Source organism: Lasiosphaeria miniovina (assembly GCF_030549165.1).
Source record: "Lasiosphaeria miniovina strain SMH2392-1A chromosome Unknown B0T26scaffold_5, whole genome shotgun sequence".
Lineage (NCBI taxonomy): Eukaryota > Fungi > Ascomycota > Sordariomycetes > Sordariales > Lasiosphaeriaceae > Lasiosphaeria > Lasiosphaeria miniovina.
The window spans coordinates 5031080-5052397 of NW_026848224.1; the positions used below are offsets into that span (position 1 = coordinate 5031080).

Below are 21318 nucleotides of genomic sequence, written 5' to 3' on the forward strand. Positions count from 1 at the left end.
GGTCTGCCCGTTGCGTAAACCAAGGTCAATTTACTCTGGCCTTGTGAAGTAGCTCCAAATCGGGCCCTACCTAGGGTTCATTCTATATTGATTAAGAGGCAGGTATGCGACTGAATTGTAGGGAAAATAGAAGAGCTGCACCGATACAAGAAACCTCGTTTTGGCAGGTAACTGCCCGCGCCCAACCTTAATCGGGGTCGCCTGGCTGACTAACCAACGCGGTACGGATCCGTAGACGGACCAGTGCGCTGTGCGCAAGTCATATTGAGGTGATTGGCGTTTGATGCCAAAATCGGCTCGACTTTGGTGGCTAGAGCTTTTAGGAATCTGCATCATCCTTTTCACTTCCTAGCAGGCAATTCTCCTGCTTGCTGCGACCGGGACTTGCTCCCGACGCTCTGCGCCCGCCCTGCCCTTCGAGACCGTAATCCGCATACAATTTTTGGCGCCAGGAGTCCAGGGCATCAAACATTGGCGCTTCGCGTCCCGCCCCGCTGCCCTGCTCTTCAGCCCCCAAGCTCAAGTCCCATACGCCCAATCCTTGCGCGGGGTCCGCGTTGCATCGCTTGAGTTGTCGCCATCAACAACATATCGCCCACTCCTCTCCGACGGCCCAGGTTGCCCTCGTCTCGAGGCACTCGGCAGCCGATACGATGAATCAACAACAGCAGCAGCAACAGCAGCAGCAACAGCAGCAGCAGCAGCAGTACCAGCCCCAGCGGCGGACCGCTAGCTACGCCTCCCACAATGACGAACTGCACATGTCGCCCGGCATGAGCCACACTCACCAAGGCGGCCAGTTGTCTCCCCGCGACTACTCGTCCGCTGGCGGTCCTCACATCAAACTCGAGCAGGCCTCGCCAAACCAACCTCCCCTACAGTCCTACCAGAGCGCTGGCGCCGTGCCAAATGTCCTACAGCCCGGCGGCTTGGGCGCCCGTCCGCCCACCATGTCGTCCAACACTGCGCCAACCCTGCCTACGATCCAGCAGACAGAATATCAAACACCCACCAAGCCGAACGCGCTGAACCTCTCGCACAGCTACTCCCGGTCAAGTCCCGCGGCTCCCTATGATGGCGGTTCCGGATATCTCCCCTATACCCCGACCACCCCCGGCGCTAGTAGCGGCGGCGCGTCGCAGTATATGTCGCCCACCGAGTCCAAATACAACACTGGAGGCTCGCAGCGCAACTTCTCCAACACGCCTCTCGGGCTCTCTGATATCAGACCACGGGCCGACTCGAATCTCTCGGATGGCTTGCCTGGCACGCCCGCATATGAGCTGGCAAACGCCCAGCCCCGCACCAGCAATTACATGGCGCCTTGGGCCCTCTACGCCTTTGACTGGTGCAAATGGGCTCCCCAGACGAGTGGCGCCGGGAAACTAGCTATAGGGAGCTACTTGGAGGACGGTCATAACTTTGTCCGTAGTGCTTCTTTCCTTCTGTCTTATATTGTCAACCCTGGCTCGTCACTGCGGACTGCTAATGGCCGCGATGCTTCCAGATACAAATTCTTGATACCCAACTGACCCCCACGCCGAGCGACGTCTACACGCCTGGCGGGCCCAAGTACACAATGGATTTCACCAGGATCGCCGAGGCCACACACTCGTACCCTGTCACGCGCCTGCTCTGGGAACCCCCTTCCCAGCAGAAGCAGTCGACAGATCTCTTGGCTACGTCGGGCGACCACCTCCGTCTGTGGTCGCTACCTTCCGACCCGCAAATGCCCACACCTAGTTCCTCCATAACATCAAGGAACGGCCGAGACCAGCCCATCACGAAACTGACGCCGCTCGCCCTTCTGTCCAACTCCAAGACGCCGGACCACACTGCCCCGCTGACCTCCCTGGACTGGAATACTGTCACCCCAAGCTTGATCATTACCTCGAGTATTGATACTACATGCACGATCTGGGACATTCCCTCCTTGACAGCAAAGACGCAGCTTATTGCCCACGACAAGGAAGTATACGATGTGCGATTCTGCGCCCAGAGCGTCGACCTGTTCGTGAGCTGTGGACAGGACGGCAGCGTTCGCATGTTTGACCTCCGCAGCCTGGAGCACAGCACCATCATCTACGAGCCCACCTCCAAGGATGAGCGAGGTATGATGACTCCCCAGCCCGTGACCACTGCCGCGTGCAATCATTAATCTGTTGTGGTGTTTAGATGCCAATGGCGGGCGCATTAGCCCTACTCTGGCGCAGCAGACAATGTCGCACGCTCCACCGCTGTTGCGCTTAGCAACATCCCCGCACGACCATCACTTGCTGGCCACGTTTGCCCAAGACTCAAACGTAATCAGGATACTAGATGTTCGGCAGCCAGGCCAGGCGCTGTTGGAGCTGCGTGGACACAGTGGGGCTTTGAACTGCGTCGAATGGTCTCCCTCCAGGCGCGGCACACTTGCGTCGGGCGGCGACGACTGCCAGGTTCTCATTTGGGACTTACTTAACCAGACCTCTGCCATCAATGGCGCGACCCCGGCCGATAGCGCCAGGAGCCCTGTGGCCGCCTGGCAGTGCGACTACGAGGTGGGCAACCTGGGCTGGGTTCCTCACCTGGCTAGCGAGGACTATGGTGAGTGGTTAGGTGTCAGTGCGGGGCGCGGAGTCTGGGGTGTCCGGCTGTGATGATCTCTGGAAGAGTGGAAGAGTATCCCGCAAGAGAATTATGAGAAATTCGGTTACGGAGATGGCATGAGGAGCTCAAGCTGGCAAGAAGTATTTTGGTAAGCCGATCAACCTTGCCGGTGACGGAACCTGTATTACGAAGACTGGCGTTTGGAATCTATGTTATGGTCCAAATAGAACGTGTCTTGGCTTGGTGCGGCGTGGGAAGCTTGTCTTATGGATGATGCATCGGCACAAGTCCTTCGAGGGAGCTGCTGAGGAGAGGGCTCGGTGGAGACGTTGGTTTACTTCCTGCATATATATGGTCGATCACGAGGGGGCGGGACAAGGTGGAAAATTGGCCGAGCATTATCTAAACCCATGATTTGTTGCTGTTAACTCTCGCCCCCTCTTCAGTTTTTCTTGCTCCTCTATCGACGCCCCATTGCGGCGTCTTTTGAAACTGGATCCGTCTGTTGTTTTCTTTAGGTTGCTGTTGGAGCTGATATCACTGCTGCCGGAATGTCACGTCTTGAACTTTACAGTGGCGACGGCGAGGCGGGCGGCAGCGTGGAAAGCGTTGCCGGGTAGATAGTTTGGAACCCTGAGTCTTTAGACTCCAGGCCGAGTCTTGAAAATAGGTTCAGGGACTTGGGGACAGTACATTCTCTATGAAAGCTTAATTTTAATTCAGGCCCTGCGCCGTGACCGCGGTAGCCGCCTACCCAGGACCCGAAGAACGGTGTGATGGGAGTTCGGTTCGAACGGAATCCAGTTGGGTAACTTAGGTACTGACTGGCTCAGTGGCTGGACATGGACATTCCTGATCGGGTAGATCCACGGAAAGGTTAAAATAATTGAAAGGCTCGTGACTGTGCACAATTCTGTCCTTTGCCTCTTGTGATCGACTTGTCCCTTTTTGCTAGGCACGTTCTTGTTTCTTTATCACGACCTCAAACCGCCTCACTTGGCGTCACCGTCCTGATTAGTGTGGGATGGCAAGTTGGTTAGTTAGATTGAGGTACTGGTAGTTTCCAATTTCATTGCGCTGGTCAAGGGACATCTTAGTCAGGGACTAGCTGTATTTTGCTCCGGTTCGAGGCTGCTAATTTCTAATTTATTGAAAATCAACTAGCAAGGCAACAGAGCAGCTTGGGTGAGTATCTAGACCGTCATTTCTGTGTGGAAATGTGTGATACCGTGCGAATATTGTTCATTGCCGGCTATGAAATCCCACCAAAACAGTCCCAAATGGTCCTCCGAAGTAAATAGCGAGCGAGCCCGCGATGACGAACGAACCTCCTCGACACAGCAGCAGCCCGCAACGGCCCTCCCTGCCATCCAAGGCAGGATTACCACTTGAAAAAAACCACACAGTATCTATGAATGTTGTCTGCCCCCGAACTTATCCAGGAGGAACCCATCCTTGTTCTTGAGGTGGTCCCTCCACCCCTTCTCTTCGAAGGGGTTGTACAGGTTGTTTGGATCCCTCGGAGGTGGGTCTGGGTTCGTGCATGCATGCATTTCGAGTCCCCGGACGCCTCCCCTATAGAACCCGAGTCATCTCTATCAGCAGCCGGCAGGGGAGAATGAAGGGTGAGGTGCAAAAGCAGGGGAACGGGAACGGGAACATGGACTAACATGTCAACTCCAACACTCTCACACTTCACGTCTGTGCACATCTTGATCTCTGGTGCGAGGACTTTGCGCCTGGAGGAGGGAAGAGAGATTCAGTATTGGCCCCTCTTTCTCGATGCCCGTTTCTTCCTAGGAGGGGGGCCGACTCACCGGCACAGGCAAGTCCACTCGTCTGGGTTGGCACAGCCAGCCGCCCGGTAATTTTTATCAAGACAATGGCTCACACAATGAGGTAATGGCCATCCTTCGGCCGTCGTAGCTGTTTCGCGCTTGTCGAGTGTGTTGGACGGTGCCAGTGCCGGCGCGGCGACTGCGCCGGCAACCAGACACCAGAAGAGGCTGGCGGAGAGCTTCATGGTAGCCGTGACTTGCTGCTGGCTGTGGTGAATGGGGGAACGGCTTTGGGCCCAGGATCACAGGAAGTGGTGAAAAAGAAAGAATCCCCGGAGACAGAACATCGACTGGGCTAGACTTGATGGGCACAGAAATGCGCGTGGTCCTTTATAGCTGATGATTAGATTAAGACTCTCGGGTTTTTCTATCTCTTTATGTGCAAAGATTTAAACGAAGGGTAACTTTTCCATGCTCTCATGTTTCCATAAAGAACACTTGGCCACAACAAGAGCGCTCAAGAGACGTGACTAACAAACCTCGGGCCAGCTTTTGCTTTAGTCGTTCCTGAAAGGCTGACTGAGTTGGTTATATCAAAATTTAACTCGAAGTGGGTCAACACAGTGACTTAGGAAATACTTGGTCGAGTCTGGGGTCAAACGGGAGGCGTTTTTGAAAAAGCCAATAGTCACTTGACGCAGAAAACCGGGGTTTCGAGCGCCAGAAATGCTTCACTGCCGGTATTTTGATATAGCCGCGGCTGTGGCGTTTTATTTCATCTGGTAACGTTCACCTGGTGAAGCTGTTTTTTGAGAGGCCAACTGGCAGCTAGGAAGGTTGCCTTGATAATTACCGTTCCTTTTCCTTTTCCTTTTGATGCAGTTTGTGTCCTCGGTTTCGGTTTCTCAAAGGTTACAACTTACAAGAAACACGGGTCACGAAATCGCAGAATATCTTAATTTCTGCTCAGGTTGAGCTGGATGTATAACACCGGAGTTCATGTCAGCTGATGCGGGCTTCTAGTGTAGTTACCCGAGGAGAGAAAAAAAGCCTGATGAACGATCCCGGCCCATTTCCCAACCTTCGGCACCGTGGCAATGTACTGTACATTGTGGCAGTTACGCATGCGGAGAGATACTACCGGCCAATAGAGGCGCTCAGAAGCCTTTTGGGTGCTTCGATTGAAGTCAAATGACTTGGCCTAATGGGTTTCCAAAACTAAGTAACCCGAATTTAATTTTCTGTTCTGGCAGTCAGCTGGATATCTGAGGAAAACTGTGGGAAAACTTTGACGGCTCCGAGCCCGATCGAGGAATTAAAACGGATGCGGTTGCTAGTTGGGCTTGGTACTAAGAAAAGAAGATCTGTCATCTGTTCGTCGTTGATCTCTCGGCCGAAAAAAGCCAGGGTCCTTCTCTTGTACAACAGTTTCCCCCTTGGGCCATTCCATTAGTTTCTCTCGTGTGTTGAGAATTTTATTACTCTACCCTTTCTTTCGACTGTTTTCAGACACATCAAACACACCATCCAGACAAGAATGAAGTTAAGAATCACCATCGGCCTCGTCGTGGCCGCGCTCGCATCTCTGGCCCAGGCCAACATGGATACAGAATATCCAATCATGACCCCCATACCCACCTTCAACCACATCAACGACACGGAGATGCTCCTCGCGGCCCAGTGCATCGACCAGTGGTGCAATGAAGACGAGTTCCTCGACGCGCACACGGGCAAGATGCGGTGCTCCACGCAGACGGAGGCGACGCTGGCCGGCGGCGAGGCCATGGTGGCCTTCGTGTGCAACCTGGGCGGCAAGGCGCGGTGCTCGGGATACCAGATCGTGAAGACGCTGGCCCTGCTCCGCAAGACGGGGTCCCCCTCGGGATGGACCAAGCTGCAGACGAGCCGCGAGATGGGCTTCTACTTTGGCTTCGACAGGTGGTGCCCGGGCGGGTCCGGCTCTCGCTGCGGAAGCCTCTACGACCCTGTCGCCCTAGCCTGCGACAGAAACAATGAGTGGACGAGGGGGGTACCGATCCAGGTCGACCGCAGGATCAGCTTCGCACCTAAGGGCGGCGAGTACCACGGCACCCGCTGGGCCACACAGGCGGCCACGGCCGCGGCCACGGCCACCCGGGGCCACTTGGGCTATGCGACCGTCGCCCCTCCGGCCACCCCTTCGCCATAGTCTGGTGTTCTTCGGGTTGGTGGAGTTAAGGCTGTCTTCTGGGAGGAGGGTGGGACGCATCCATGTCGTGGCCCGTCGGGGCCGGGAGAGGGGAGGGGAAGAGGGAAGGACCTGCCTTGCAATTACGGATGGGATTTGATGTGCTGGTCTTTTTTTATGTTCGGTACTTGGTCTCTATAGTTGTCAGTCTCGCGAGCCCCGTTCTGCGGGCAAATGCTCGCTCGGCTGCTCTTCTCCAGCAACATCCCGCGAGGCATTTCCCTGAAACATTTGAAGTGTTTGCCGTGATTTCAGGGATCGAAATCCATCTTGTAATCTGTATTGTTGCCATCCGCTTACAAGTATTGATGTTGAAGTCGGTTTAAGTTTCTTTGAAGTTCCTTATCTAAGGTAACCGTTTTCGCCCGCTGCACCTCGTCCTCAACCCATAAACTTATCTTGCCATCATCGCTCCTTCACTGTATCCAAATCCCGCAGAATCCGCCACCCACGCTGTCACGCAGGCAGCAACCGCGACACCGACTTAAAATTTAGCAAATAATGGCTAATCCGGTCTAAATTATCTCGATATACATTTACATCAAAAAGAAATAAGTCAAATAAATGCCTGGGTATTGAACTCGCCCCGTTGAAACACAGAAACCCAAAATGCAGGAAAAGTACAGTACAGCAGAAACAAATAACGCCACCAACCAACCCTCCCCCCCCCTATAGCCCCTAGGAATACCTAAATACCGGTACGTTCATACCTGGTTGAGCCGTGACTGGAACTGCCTGGGCCCCGTAATAATGGCCAATATTACCTGCCGCGCCGGCTGCCTGCTGCGTCGTCTGCTGTGTCGCCTGCTGTGTCGGCGGCTGGCGTGCGCGGGAAGTGTCTAACATCCTCAGGTGCAGTAACATCTTCTCGCGCTCCTTGTTGCTCTTGCCCATCATGCTCGACGACTTGGAGAACTTGATCTCGACCAGGAGGATGCCGGCGATGCTGAGCAGGTACGCCGTGAAGGGCGTGGGCACCCATAAAAACCAACCTGATATCCATTCCTCGTTGGTGAAGGGCGTCAGGTTGACGTAGCTCGGCGTGTCGCGCGTCAGCCGCGACAGCTCACCGGACCGGCACCAACAGCTGTTGTATAGGCCTAGCTGCTGCGCTACGATGATGAGCGTGATGAAGCCCGTGAACAAGGCGTCGCGCATCCACGTCGTCCGCCACAGCAGGAGCTCCCGCCGCGCCGTCCACGCCGTCTGGTGCCGCGCCTCGATCGGGTGGTGCTCGTTGCGCGCATCGTACGGGAACAGCGTCAGCGCGCACACGTAGTTGATGCCCGTGTTGACCAACCAGCAGCTGGCCACCACTGTCCACGCCAGAGACCGGCATGCAAACCCCCGGAGCGGCGTCATGTACGAGATGAGCAGCGCCGGCGTGTAGCACAGCGCCGCCACCCAGAAAAAGGAGACGACAAAGAGCAAGAGGGACACGCGGGCTGGGATCAGCTTGGTTGATTTCTGCGGCCGGTACGAGTTGTTCATGCCCGAGTAGGCGGCGACCTTGGGCCAGTCAATGAGCTGCTTGTCGTCGTCGCTTAGCTCTGAGCGCAAGAGGGGCACCGCGTCAGCCCCACCGCCACCGTTGGAGCTGCCGCCGCTGAAGTGGGTGAGAGGAACGTCCTCGCTGTCCCCGACCCTGGAATACCTTCTCCTGCCCGGTTCTATAGTGTCGGGCAGAATCGGGATCCTGAGGGGCGGAAACAGACCGTCGTCAAAGCCAAAGTGCTCTTGCAGTTCTTGGCGCAGCTCCTGGATAATGTTGGCCGCCGCCGACGACGACGTGAAGGCGCCGAGGCTTCCGCTCAGCTTGATGATGGGCACGACAAAGAGAAGAAGCGCGACGGTGGCGATGGTGTGCGAGGTCTGGGTTTCGAGCCTGTTGGTCCAGGTGCGCACAAAGGCGCCCATCAAGGCTGACGCGAGGCCAACAATGGATATCCACGTCGTCGTCTGCGACTCGTCCCGGTTGAAGACAAGGCGCTGGGCCGCGAGCTCGATGTGGTACAGCACGGGGCGCTCGTCTTCCCCCAGCTCCCGGATGGCTCGGTGCCATTCCTGGAAATAGTTTGGGAGGCCGCCCACGTCGTCGGTCGTGTCAGGGCGCCGCCCCCGCCCCGTGAGACTAAACACCAGAGACTGCAGCAGGAAGACAAAATAGGCATCGATACGCGCGAAGAACGTCTTGTCCGCGTCTAGCGACCTCGAAGTACCAAACATGCCCATTCCCCGATCAGGCGGGACCTGCAGGAAGCCGGCCGGGAGGCGTACTCTGTCTCCTACTTGATGACCGCTGGTGGGGGCCGAGCGAGTGACGACGAACTCCTCAGTCCGCAGCCTTGTGAGCGCTCTCCTGAAGTGCTCGTGGGGATCATCGTGGAATTTCAGTTCGTCGTATGCCGACCAGATGGTTGCGATGGCCCCGGCGCTTAGCAGTTTATACTGCTGGGCCTTCAAGAACAGGCGGCGGCGCACCGTGATGCGTATCAGGAGGCACCAGAGCGTGTCGATCGGGTCGCCGAGAATATGCACCATGACGGCGCCATAGTTGCCAGGGCCCAGCGGCGGGAAGTGGTAGTGGGCGAGGAGGATGATAGCCGGCGTTACCCAGAGCGTGATACGGAGGAGGATGTCGGAGATGGCCCAGGTTCCGTAGCCATCGCCACAGAGCCTCTCGCAGCCTTGGAAGGTGAGGAAGATGCGGTCCGGGTTGTTGAGCACGCCGTTGTCATAGTCGCAGTACTGGGTTGCCGTGTCGCTGCAGTTCTGGGTCATATTTTGGACAACATCGTTGTAGCACGATGTGAAGTTGACATTGTTGACCCATCTGAAGGCGAAGGCAGGGGTTGGGAGGGACATGAGGACGGCGAGAAAACCAAGCAATGCCGAGAGTCGCGCAGAGGCGAACATGTCGTTGCCCGCGTCTCGTTTGTGGCACCGACAGTGACACCAAGATCTGCAAACCGCAGCAAGCTGGCAACAGCTATCGAGTTTCAAGCGGCCTTGGGATGGTCATGGCAGAATAGGCCTGAGTCTCCTGCGCCAAGACATTGGGGGGTAAGGGGAGCGTGGTTATGAACCCCCTCGGGTCCCTGCCCTCACCACGCGCGCGGGAGGCCTGAGCCCGATGAGGCTCAAGTGAAGCGGCTGCCCATCTGGCCAGGGTCCAGGCTGTGCGGGCGGCGCGGTCAGGGCGTCTGTTTGGCCGACCCTTATCGCTGCTCGATGCGAAAGCGGGCAGCTGAGCGTTGCTAGCGCTGCCACAATCTGCCACAAGTCAATATTGGGTGTTCCTGGCGGGCCAAGCCCGTCTTCTCCGTCCCAATCCGGCCCAGCTGGGTGAATGCCGCCGGGCGATTTGGGCGAATCAGAGCGCAAGCGAGATTCTGGTGTGTGTGCTCTCGGGTCCGGCGGCATGTGTTTGTGCGCGTTTGTGGTTCAAGGCGACGCGTGACCTGACGGGGGGGGGGGCCTGTCCGAACAGGAGGCTTGCTTGCTCGCAACAAGGTCCCGAACCGGCGACCCGGGAACGCGGAACGGGAAATTCGGTGTGTGAGAGCTGCTGCTCTTGGTGGCGGCGGCGGCGGAAACTCATCAAAAGCACATTCATTCGCTGCTGCGAAATGCCTTGCGCGCCTGAATTTCAATTAGGTCACCGGAGGCTAAGTCGTTATATCCGGGATATTTCCTTCCTGCGCAGCTGAAGGGAATCTGAAATGGTAATGAACGGCTTGATCAGGGCCTGGAGGCGAAGTCATGCCATGATTCATTAATTATTGCTTTATTCCGGTCAACCGTTTTATCAAGTTCTCATGCTAATTACTGGCCATTCAAGGACAGCGAGAGAGGTATGCACTGCGAACATTCACATTTTGCTGCTGACGCCGACTTGATCTGATTGCACGGTCACACCCAACAGTAATAATTTCTTTTTTGAAAAGTCAGAACTGAGAAGAGAGATTATTAGAGTCGCAAGACTGTGTCTCGTCAGGGGCATTAATCGAACAGAACTTGCCCTCAACTCCCACCAAGAGGTCAGCCACCAGCAACTATCAGCCAAACAATCACCTAATTAATTACCTAGAACAGAACCACCTAGGCATACAGGTCCGGGTGGGCGGCCTTGATCATGTCGGCACCCTGCGTTTGGAAGAAGGAGCATCAGCGGTGATCGATTCAGGTGGCTAGTTGGTTTGTTACTACTCACCTTCTCGCCAATCATGTAGACAGAGTTTTGGATGCGGCAGTCGGGGATGACGGGAATGACCGAGGCGTCAATGACGCGCAGCTTCTCCGCGCCGTAGACGCGCAGCTTGCTGTCGACGACGCCCTGGCTGACGTCCTTGCCCATGCGCAGGCTGCCGCAGGGGTCTGTTTGGAGCAGTCAGTCATCAGCCAGAGACTTTGTTTGGTTGAGAGACAGAGAAGAACTCACGGAACCCAGTCTGCGACCGCTCGAGAATCAGCTTGTTCATGGCCTCGTCCGAAGTGCGCGGCATGGCCCACGGATAGTCCTCCCCGATAATGTCCTTCATACCCTCGCCCGTTGTCAGCAAATCATCAACCCAGCGCACGCCCTCGCGCAGGGCTACGATGTCGAGGTCCTCGGCGAAGAAGTTGAGGTTGACTTCGGGCTGCGCGAGCGGGTCGGCCGACCCCAGCGTCACAGTGCCCGTCTTGGACAGCGGCCGCAGCAGGTCGACGATGACAGTGAGGTAGCCGCCGGTCGGCGGTGTCGGGATGTGCCACTGGAAGGCGTCGGCGAACATGGGCACAAAGTCAATCTCAAAGTGCGGCTGGCCGGCCGGGCCGAAGGGGTCGAGCCCGCCGTTGGCCGCCTTGGCCGCCGCGTACTCGGGGATCCGTTCCAGCCGCTCGTCGATGCGCGGCAGCCCCACCAGCTCCAGCAGCCCGCTGGCCAGCGGGCCCTTGCTCTTCCACCGGTACGCCGACACGGCCGCGTCCTGCTCGAGCCCGGCCCGCAGCAGGTGCTGGTCGAGCCCGAAGCCGTCCTTGAGCTTGAACACGTGCGCTAGGATGGGGTGGTCTAGTAGGTTCTGCCCGACGTGCGCCGACTCGACGGCCGCCGAGATGCCGAACCGCGCCAGCGTCGCCGCCGGCCCGATGCCCGACAGCAGCAGCAGCTTGGGCGACTCAAACACACCGCTCGACACCACCACCTCGCGCCGCGCCCGGAACGTCAGCTCGCTCCCGTCAGGCCCGATCACCTCGACGCCCACCGCCCGGTTTCCCTCGAGCACCAGCCGCTTCGAGTGGGTGCGCGCCAGCACCGTGACGTTGGGCTTGCCGGCCACGTACAGCCACGCCGACGAGCGCACGCCCCTGTAGATGGAGTTTGTGCACTTCCACAGCCCGCGCATGGTGCCGCCGTGCACGTCGTCGGTCAGGACACCCCCCTTGCTCAGCCAGGCGCGCGTCAAGGCGTCGCGGAAGCCGGCCGTCTCAGGCAACAAATCCGAGTGCGACACGGGGATGGGCCCGCGGCCAGGGCCCAGGTAGGCCAGCTCGGGCGGGAACAGGCCGGCGTCGTCGTGGTACGCGGCCGGCTTGTACAAGTAGTCGCGCACGGCGGGCCAGGCCCACTCGTCGCCGCCGAACGCGGCCCAGTCGTCGAAGGTCGCCGCGCTGCCGGGGATCCACGTGAAGTAGTTGAGGCACGAGCTGCCGCCCAGCGCCTTGCCACGCGTGTTGGGTTTTTCGACCCGCGTGTACTCGGGCCGGTCGATCATGGTCGTCTTGTACGCCCAATCGTACTTGCTGTCGCGCAGACTGAATGCCTTGGCCGGCGTCGTGATCGCGTCCACGTCCCCCGGGTTGCCCACCCCGGCCTCGATTACCAGAACCTTGACTGCCGGATTCTCGGCCAGCCGCCCGGCCACTACGCACCCGGCCGTGCCGCCTGTGTACACGTGTTGGGTCACTGCGTTTTGGACCGACAGAGGGAGGGAGTTACTTACCGCCAACAACGATAAAGTCGAACTCGGTCGTGCCGTCGATGGTGGTATTAGCCATGTTGGGCTGCTTTGTTGAGGCTGACACTGGGCAGGTTGTTCTAAAAGTCTCGGGAGAAAGAGGTGTTCCTAGTTAATATGACGGACAATGAAATGCAGCAAGGTTGAATTTGGCTTGGGTTGGAAGAGGTTGAGATCTCTGCTATAATGCCAGACTGCTGTTGCTTTGGCTTTTGCTGCTGCTGCTGCTGCCGAGTAGCCTAAGTGGAGAAAATTCACTGGCGGAACGGCGTCTTTCTTATACATGGCAACAAGGCATCATGCCAGTGTCGCCCACTGTGACTTGGTACCCTGCCTCCTCACAACTTGGTTCGACGCAAAGCGACTTTGCAGTTGGCCCCCTCCCTCCGTCAAGGCCTATATTCCGATCCCATCCGACGCGGATGCCTGCATTGCGCCGAGGGGCACCGAGGGCGTCGGAAACCGGCATCGAGATGCAAAGGAGTCAAGGGCCATGACACACCACTTCTCTGGAAGAATTAACCACAACTGCGAGCCCTCCCGAGTTCGATATTGTCAAGGCAAGTTCCATGGCACAGACAACCGCGCTGTGGCGAGGCGAGGCTGTAGGGTATCGAGGTGGCATTCGACAGTCCAAAAAATCTTCGCGGATTAGGAGGTTGGTTGCCTGGGACGTAATGACATGTAGGAGCTTGCTCAGCTCCTGCTTCGTTGCGTTGTAATGCTCGGCTACAGCCCACCGTTTGGGCACAGCGGCTAGCTCAACCGAGAGCCAACGCCGAGCTGACTCCGAATCAGACGGACCTGCGGGATTGGGTTTGATTGGGCGCTGACTCACGGCGGCGAGACAACGCCGACGTGCCCGGGTCATGCGAATCTCGCCGCCGGAATGCACGCGGCTTAGTGAGCGCCTCTATGCCATACGATGTCGGGTTGGGTGTATCTTGGTCAGTGGCTTGTTGCAACATCTCAGTCGGAACTGCGGCAGGCCCTGTTCATGCAATCGGTCCAGCCTCTGCCATCTCTGTGCCTCGTTTTGCTCTCTCTGTATAAGTCATGTATCTGGCACGTTTCTTGTTCTCTTTGCTGATTTGCTTATCCACAATCAAGCCTGCAATATTATTTTGACAGTGTATTTGGCAGTGAACTACTACATGTTATTGCCCTGAATACCTACTTCGCAACTTCTCGATAATTAGTCATTTGCTATACGACCAAGTCTTTGTTAACACCAGCACCGCCAAACATGGGGTCTGTTGACACAGAAACTCGGCTCTACACGCTTGCTGAAGGTGACGCCAGAAACAGAAACCCCTGACTCACGAAGTAAACACTGACATGGCCAGGCTGCCCCTATGCCGACCCTGCCACCGCACAGAGATTCAGCGACGGGTCGCCCATCAAGGGCTTGATGCTGCTCCAAGACACGCAGCTTATCGAGACGCTCGCCCACTTCAGCCGCGAGCGCATTCCCGAGCGCGTTGTCCATGCCCGCGCCGTGGGCGCCTGGGGCGAGTTCGAGGTCACGCACGACATCTCGCACCTCACCTCAGCCAAGTTCCTCAATGGCATCGGCACCAAGAGCAAGACGCTGTCGCGCATCTCGACCGTCGGGCCGGAGCGTGGCAGCGCCGACACGATCCGGGACGTGCGGGGCTGGGCGCTCAAGATCTTCACCGAGCAGGGCAACCAGGACTTTGTCTTCAACGACATCCCCGTCTTCTTCGTGCGGGATCCCGTCAAGTTCCCATCCCTGAACCGCTCGCACAAGCGGCACCCGGCCACCAACGTGACCGACGCCACCATCTTCTGGGACTTCCACAGCCAGAACCAGGAAGGCATCCACGCGCTCATGTTCCTCTTCAGCGACCGCGGCACGCCCCGCTCGGTGCGCCACGTCAACGGCTACAGCGGCCACGCGTACAAGCTGGTGGCGCCCGGCGGCACCGGTTTCCATTACGTCAAGTTCCACTTCATCTCGGACCAAGGCACCGACACCATGACGGCCGACGAGGCCACGCGGCTCGCCGGCGCCGACCCGGACTACCACACGGCCGACCTGTACAACTCCATCGCCGCCAGCCGCTTCCCGTCGTGGACCCTCAAGGTTCAGGTCATGACGCCGCAGCAGGCCGAGGCGTACCGCTGGAACGTCTTTGATATGACAAAGGTCTGGCCGCACGCCGACTTTCCGCTGCAGCCCGTCGGCAAGCTCACCCTAAACAAGAACGTATGCACCGACGATATCCCGGTCATCATTGGTTTTGATTTCTCGTTTCACTAAGGGAGTAGCTGGCTAACGATTCACAACACAGCCCGACAACTACTTCGCCGACATTGAGCAGGCCGCCTTTTCGCCATCGACAATGGTGCCGGGCATTGCGCCGTCCGCAGATCCCAGTACGTGCCATGCTCCCATGCCATGCCTCCAACTCTCCCAAAACAGAGAAGTGAAATAAATAATGCAAATAAGAACTAACCGCCGCACCCCCAACAACAGTGCTCCAAGCGCGCATGTTTGCGTACCCCGACGCGGCACGGTACCGGCTCGGCGCCAACTACCAGCAGCTGCCCAACAACCGGCCCGCGGCGCCCGTGTACAGCCCGTACGAGCGCGACGGGCGGGCCAGCATCAACGGCAACTACGGCGGCGACGCCAGCTACGTGCGCGCGACGGCGACGCGGGCCGTGGCGTTTGCCTCCTCGGGCTCTAAGACTGCTGCTGCCTTCACGCCTGGCATCACGGCCCACGACGTCTGGGCGCTGGGTTCTGTCGCTGAATACACTAGTGATGTTGTGGAGGACGATTTCGTGCAGGCCCGCGCCTTCTGGCGCGACGTCCTGGGACCCCAGCCCGGCCAGCAGGCGCACTTTGTGTCGAATGTGGCGGGCCACATTGGCTTGGCGAACCGCGAGGTCTGGGAGGCGACGTTTGGTATGTGTTTCTCGTTTCCCCCCTTTTTCCTTTTCGCGTCCCCTCTCAGCGTGGCCGTTGGAGGTGAGGTGGTTTCTGAAAGGGGCCTCTGGCTAATGTTTTCCTGTCTTGCCCAACAGACATGTTCGCGCGCGTCGCTCCTGAGCTGGGGAAAGCCGTCCGCGACGCTGTGCTGGCGCGAGATGCGTGATTCCTAGCGTGAAAGTAGTTACTTACCGATCTGAATAGCTTCATTGGCAATCAACATGAATGCAATCTAATGCCTGAATATTTGTCAACGGGGGGCTTTCCAAAATTTCCAAGATCTCAATTCATTCCGGCTCGCCATACATGTTTTCCGCCGACAGGCGTAAAAATTCGTTAGATACCTAATTGAGAGTCCTAGGGGCCTGTCTCTTCATATCCAGGCAGGGGATGATATCTCGTCGTTTATTTGCTCATTACGAGATTCCCCCACTTTTCCCTTCGTTTCCCCGCGATCCCGATCGCGAAATTTGGTGGCTTTTAATCCCAGAGACTGCTGGTGCAAAGGCGACTTCGCTGAGAAGAAGCGGTAGAGCTGACATCCTCTCGAAAGGCTGGGCTAATCGGGGGCTGAATTTTGAAACAGAATACGCGCACGGAGATATCACGCGAGATTTGGCGTGGTAGGTCAACTTCGCGCTCATTACCCAAATGAATCCTGGCAGAAGAAACTCCTTCGAGTCCGATCGCCAAGAGTAAGCAGCTAGCCCAACAAGAGGGGGCTTGACCGTTGCTTTCGTTTTCCCTGCCCCTCTGGCACCAAATCTGCCTACCAAAGATTCCCATCTCAAGCTTGACACGATGCCGTCCTGGACTGCCGCCCACGTCATGACCTCGTGGCCGGGCGGAGACGGACGGCTCGCTGCCACAGCCACAGCCACGGCCTTGGCCGTCGCCGCATGTCTCTGCGTCCTGCCCTTCATCGTCACGCTCGCGCTCACATCAGCGCCGTTCGGCCGCCGGCCGGGCACGCCCGCGCAGGTGCCGTACGCGATCCCGTTTGTGCGCAACACGTTCCAGTTCGCGCCCGACGTCGAGGGGTTTATTAGTAGCATGATCCGGCGCTTCGACGGGAAGCCGTTTCGCTTCTTCGCGGGCGCCGACACCTTCTACTTTGTGCCCTACGGCGAGCCGGTGCTGGCGCTGTTCCGGCAGATGCGCGACATGACGTCCAAGCCGCTGGTCACCGCCGTGCTGCGCGGCCAGCTCGGCGTGCCGCGGCAGGACGTCGCCATCTGGGCCCGCGACGACTCGGGCATCAACGTCAAGCCGCTGCCGGGCTCAGAGGACATCGACCCCGCCCAGCGCATCTTCTTCCTCAGCCACCAGGGCCTGCACGACGGCCTGGCGGGCACTGCGGGGCTCACCGGCATGCTCGCCCGCTTCGTCGCCAACTACACGGCCCGCCTGCGCGCGGCGCCCGTAGTGGCCGGCGAGTCGTGGGTCGGCATGCCCGACGTGTTCGAGTTCTTCAAGCGCGAGATGTTCCACGGCACCTCCCCGGCGCTGTGCGGCGAGAACCTGCTGCGGCTGTCGCCGGGCTTCGCCGACGACTTCTGGGCGTTCGACAAGAACATGATGACGTACCTGCGGCGGGTCCCGCGGTGGTTTGCACCCGAGGCGTACGCGGCGCGCGACAGGGCGATCGAGTCCGTCGACAAGTGGCGCCAGCACGCGGCCGAGACGTTCGACGAGGGCTTCGCCGATGCCGAGTTCGAGCCCGCGTGGGGCGCCCGGCTGATGCGCAACCGCGCCGACATGTTCCGGGGCCTGGGCATCTCGGACCGCGGGACGGCCGCCGTCGACTTCGGGCTCATCTGGGCGGCCAACTCCAACGCCATCCTGTCGACCGTGTGGGCCATGGTCTTCGTACACCGGTCACCCGGGCTGGCGCGGCGCGTGCGGGCCGAGACGGAGGCGTGCTTCGACGTGCGCACGGGGTCGTTCGACGTGGCGGCACTGTGCAGCAAGCCGCTGCTCAGCTCGGTGCACATGGAGACGCTGCGCGTGACGGTCGGGGCGTCGACGGCGCGCAACGCGCTGACGGACAACTTCGAGCTGGACGGCAAGTGGGCCATGGAGCGTGACGCCATCATCCTCACCATCAACTGGTTCGGCGCGCACGACGCCGACTTCTGGAACACAGGCCGCGTGCTCGCGTCGTCGGGCAAGCCCGAGCACCCCGTCGACGAGTTCTGGGCCGAGCGCTTCCTCGAGTACCCGGGCGACCCGGCGAGCGGGCCGATCCGCAAGCCTGACGCGTCTATCTACTCGGCGCCGGCGCTGGATGACAAGCCGGACGGGACACGGCGCGAAAAGACGGCCGAAGACGACAAGACAGCTACACTCGTCACGACCGGGCTCCAGGGCCACTACTACCCCTTTGGAGGAGGGCAAAACATCTGCCCGGGCCGCTTCTTCGCCAAGCAGAGCGCGCTCGCCGCGCTCGCCATCACGATGCGCGAGTTCGACATTGAGTTTCCCGACGCTGACACGGCGTGGAACGTGCAGCCCAACAAGGGAAACTTCCCCGTCGGTACGTGTCACCCGGACAGGAAGGTGCCGGTGAAGCTGCGGAGGAGACAGAACAAGAGCAACTGACTGGTGTGTTTATGAGTGGTGAGCAATGTTCGCCGCTTCGGGGTATTAAGGTGTCATAAAACACAGAAAGAAATAATTATGTAGAAAGTTCAACAAATGCAGTTACCTCGTTGTCAAAAGACATATTGCTACTACCGCATAAAGATTTTGGTGACTTTCAGCTGCTCCTTCCTGTTCCGTAAATCCTCTCTGTTTTGCGAAACCGAAAAGAGGGGACGACAAAATAAGCATCGCAGGCAGGCCTTCTAGGTGAAAATCGAGTAACTGTTCTAAATCTCAAACACCTTAAAAATAAGTACCCAGTCCAGAATACAGTTAATTAAGACAAGCCACATACCGCGACTAAATCTCGTAAAACCCAGATACCACAAAACAAGTACCTAAAAAAAAGGAAATGATGGGGTCGTATACGACGCGCACAATGAGAAAAAGCCAAAAAGAGGATGCGGTTTATGTGGATCGAACACATGACCTTCAGATACAACGATGAAGTGGACTTCAGTCTGACGCTCTCCCAACTGAGCTAAACCCGCATGCTGGCCGACTTGGTTGGTTGATTGCAATCTTAGCAGAATGGGTCTATGTTCGGTGCGGCACAGCACGCACCCCGCAGAGTGGATAGATAGCTCACACTAGGAAGAGGGGTCGACTGACTCCACCCACCCGAGCACACTTAAAGTCAGGTTCAGTGCTAAAAGTAGTGGTTAGTTAACTAAAGGTTTGGATAGCAACGGACAATTTCGAGAAGGAGGACGGCTCACTGAGGTGGGTGTGTGCTAGAGCAAATTATTGCACAGTTCTAGCCCGAACAATGACCACAAATCAACTAGATAGGGCTAATGGATTAAATGAAGCGTTCTGTGCACACGATGCGAATCACAGCAATCGCCTTATTGCCGCTGGAGTTACAGGACTTCAATTTCCCATTCTTTGCTTCATTTTTACATTTATACCCGTGTACTGTGATGCATGACAACAAAGAGAACACACTCAAAACCACACCATCGTTCAACACAGGTCCTACTTGGCCTTCTTCTCGGCCCCCTTCTCCGCCCGCTCGCGCCTGCGCTTCCTCCAGGCCTTGATCTCGTTCAGCAGCCCCATGAGGAGCGGGACGGCCACAGGCCCTAGCAGCGGCAGGTAGACGGCGATCTTGTGCTCGTCGGGGAAGTACAGCTGGCCGACCATGCTCTTCTCGAAGAAGGCGCGCTCGGCCTCGGACTCGGCGATGCGCGCGTGCGCCAGCCCGTCGGCGCCGCCTAGCGTCTCGCACGCCAGCCGCAAGTGCGCCATGGTCTTGGACACGCCGTCCGCCACGCTGCTGGGGATTGAGATGGACGGCAGCGCTAGCGAGAGCCGCGCGAGTGACCCCAGCGTCGACGACGCCCGCAGCAGCAGGTCGGCCGAGCGGATGCGCGCCAGCGTCGAGAGGCGCAGGGGGAGCGAGCCCGACTGCGGCGCCCCCGTCAGCGACAGCAGGTGCGACGTGAACGTCAGGAGAGGCTGCTTGAGCATCGCGACCGACAGGTGCGGCGTGTTGTGCGGGAGCGGCAGCAGGTAGACGGTGCCCCACTGAGGGATCAGGAAGGACTGGAACGTCGGCAGCTCGCTGTCGGCACCCTCGGATGTCGTCGGAGGAGCCATGATTGTTTGGTTGCCGACAAAAACCACAAAGTTTACAGTCGGCGCACCGCCGATGGACGGCGAGAGCGGCCATTCCGCGGCGTTGATGAAGGACGAGAGGTCCTCCTTGCTGAGAACTTGGTTTTGCACCCCGGGCGTCGCATACAGCTGCACCTGCGTATCAATGGTGAAATTGTGAATAGGTGCCAGCACGTCAAGCACGGGCTTCATGTACTCGTCGGTGGCGGCCTCAATGTCCCAGCTGCTCGGCAGCGGCCCGCTCGTGAAGAGGGAAAAGGTAAGGTGGTAGGTCGGCGCGTATTTTAGCGACCTCGTGGTGCGCTTGGAAAGCAGCTCGGCAGCCTCGGGCGTCAAGCCCTGGGCCCGATGTTCGGGCGGCGTGGAGCTGGAGGAAGAGAGCAGATACGAGATAATGGTCTGCTCCTCGGCGAACGTAGACCGTAGTTGGCTGGCGACATACGTGGCGAGTGACGACGAAGACGAAGTCGGGGACGGAATTGTATTCGGCGGGTACGTGATGTCGAGGACGGGCGCGTATTGATCCAGCGCCGACGTGGTCGAGTCGCCCGGAACTAGGCGGATGGTCAAGGCGGCGCTGTGGTCGCTGGCCGGCTTCTTGTCGCCAGACGGCGGCGACAGCTGTAGGCGTAAGTGGTGCCCCGAGAAGTCGTTAAGATCGTCGAGGGCATGTTGGGTGAGACGGACGAGGTTCTGAGCCTCCTGTTCCTGGAGCGAGTTGGCCTGGATGGCGATGTGCAAGGGAAACACGGGGCGACAAGCCTAACGCGCCAAGTTAGAAGTTGCCAATGGAGGCGCTGGTTGAAGGATATTGCCAGGCGACGTAGTCCTTACCTTGCCATCAGCCCAGTCTAGCATTTCCTGCAAGGGGAGGTTGGCGCGGTAGATGGTGGTCGTCTTCCACCATATTGGCAGGCCGAGACACAGCACGATCAGCCAGAAGGAGAGGATGACCAAGGAACGCCGGCGGATGTCGGACGGCTTCTCGGGCGGGGGCTGCTTCCGGCTCGACGTTGGGGTCGCGCTTGAAATGGCGGGTTGGGCACCATCTTTGGCTGTCACCGCCGTGCCATCTTGGATATCTTGTAACGGTTGCCGAGCAGACATCTCGATGCTGGCAGGCAATCCATTGACTTTCGCTGCCGCGCTGACACCCTTTCTCTTCGCTTGGTCAGGTTAGAGAGGTGCCTGGCAGTTGGCCAGCATGCATGTTCCTATTTCTGACAGGGGAGGTACGTACCAAAACCCACCTGGCTTGGTTAGCGCCAATGGGGTTAGCGCGCTCCGTCTCTCGTTTTGGCGAGCACGTGGAGATAACATTTCCATGTGATTGAGACAAGCACGCAGTAAGTTAGTTAGTAACACGCGTATTTCGACCTTACTCATCGGCCGAATCAGGATTTCCCGATGTCCCCGTTTCGTTTCGCTTCATGGCGGAAAGGGGCGCAATCGGGTGCCACGAGTTGGTCCGTACTTTTGAGTCCGAGTCCGCTTCAAAAAGCG

General features: G+C 58.2%; 8 protein-coding genes and 1 non-coding gene across 9 annotated transcripts; 4 read left to right on the top strand and 5 right to left on the bottom strand.

Moving 5' to 3' along the window:
- Positions 1-653: 653 nt before the first annotated feature.
- B0T26DRAFT_650154 (WD40-repeat-containing domain protein) lies at positions 654-2639 on the top strand (the record flags this gene model as incomplete). Its single annotated transcript, XM_060438159.1, has 3 exons — positions 654-1424; positions 1508-2111; positions 2176-2639. 3 exons carry the CDS (start codon positions 654-656, stop codon positions 2637-2639), a joined length of 1839 nt encoding a protein of 612 aa, XP_060295237.1.
- A 1359-nt stretch (positions 2640-3998) lies between these two features.
- On the bottom strand, positions 3999-4612 carry B0T26DRAFT_678192 (uncharacterized protein; the record flags this gene model as incomplete). The annotated part of the gene is made up of 4 exons (XM_060440187.1): positions 3999-4164; positions 4260-4328; positions 4407-4428; positions 4483-4612. The coding sequence occupies 4 exons, from the start codon at positions 4610-4612 to the stop codon at positions 3999-4001; spliced, it is 387 nt and encodes a 128-aa protein (XP_060295238.1).
- A 1292-nt stretch (positions 4613-5904) lies between these two features.
- B0T26DRAFT_753974 (uncharacterized protein) lies at positions 5905-6555 on the top strand (the record flags this gene model as incomplete). The annotated part of the gene is made up of 1 exon (XM_060445768.1): positions 5905-6555. The coding sequence occupies one exon, from the start codon at positions 5905-5907 to the stop codon at positions 6553-6555; it is 651 nt and encodes a 216-aa protein (XP_060295239.1).
- A 495-nt stretch (positions 6556-7050) lies between these two features.
- On the bottom strand, positions 7051-9510 carry B0T26DRAFT_678193 (uncharacterized protein; the record flags this gene model as incomplete). The annotated part of the gene is made up of 2 exons (XM_060440188.1): positions 7051-7109; positions 7305-9510. The coding sequence occupies 2 exons, from the start codon at positions 9508-9510 to the stop codon at positions 7051-7053; spliced, it is 2265 nt and encodes a 754-aa protein (XP_060295240.1).
- Positions 9511-10695: 1185 nt separating this feature from the next.
- B0T26DRAFT_678194 (uncharacterized protein) lies at positions 10696-12633 on the bottom strand (the record flags this gene model as incomplete). Its single annotated transcript, XM_060440189.1, has 4 exons — positions 10696-10740; positions 10808-10971; positions 11036-12520; positions 12579-12633. 4 exons carry the CDS (start codon positions 12631-12633, stop codon positions 10696-10698), a joined length of 1749 nt encoding a protein of 582 aa, XP_060295241.1.
- Positions 12634-13740: 1107 nt separating this feature from the next.
- B0T26DRAFT_380437 (catalase-like domain-containing protein) lies at positions 13741-16036 on the top strand. The gene is made up of 5 exons (XM_060434702.1): positions 13741-13885; positions 13940-14823; positions 14909-14993; positions 15094-15528; positions 15648-16036. The coding sequence occupies exons 1-5, from the start codon at positions 13840-13842 to the stop codon at positions 15716-15718; spliced, it is 1521 nt and encodes a 506-aa protein (XP_060295242.1). The 5' UTR covers positions 13741-13839; the 3' UTR covers positions 15719-16036.
- A 344-nt stretch (positions 16037-16380) lies between these two features.
- Positions 16381-18153, top strand: B0T26DRAFT_742415 (cytochrome P450; the record flags this gene model as incomplete). The annotated part of the gene is made up of 1 exon (XM_060444110.1): positions 16381-18153. The coding sequence occupies one exon, from the start codon at positions 16381-16383 to the stop codon at positions 18151-18153; it is 1773 nt and encodes a 590-aa protein (XP_060295243.1).
- A 444-nt stretch (positions 18154-18597) lies between these two features.
- On the bottom strand, positions 18598-18686 carry B0T26DRAFT_t176. Its single transcript has one exon. It is a non-coding gene; the product is annotated as a tRNA-Phe (tRNA).
- Positions 18687-18860: 174 nt separating this feature from the next.
- On the bottom strand, positions 18861-21153 carry B0T26DRAFT_719015 (phosphatidylinositol-glycan biosynthesis class S protein). Its single transcript, XM_060442402.1, has 2 exons — positions 20650-21153; positions 18861-20577 (listed from the first exon to the last, which is right to left on the bottom strand). The coding sequence occupies exons 1-2, from the start codon at positions 20920-20922 to the stop codon at positions 19174-19176; spliced, it is 1677 nt and encodes a 558-aa protein (XP_060295244.1). The 5' UTR covers positions 20923-21153; the 3' UTR covers positions 18861-19173.
- Positions 21154-21318: the final 165 nt, after the last annotated feature.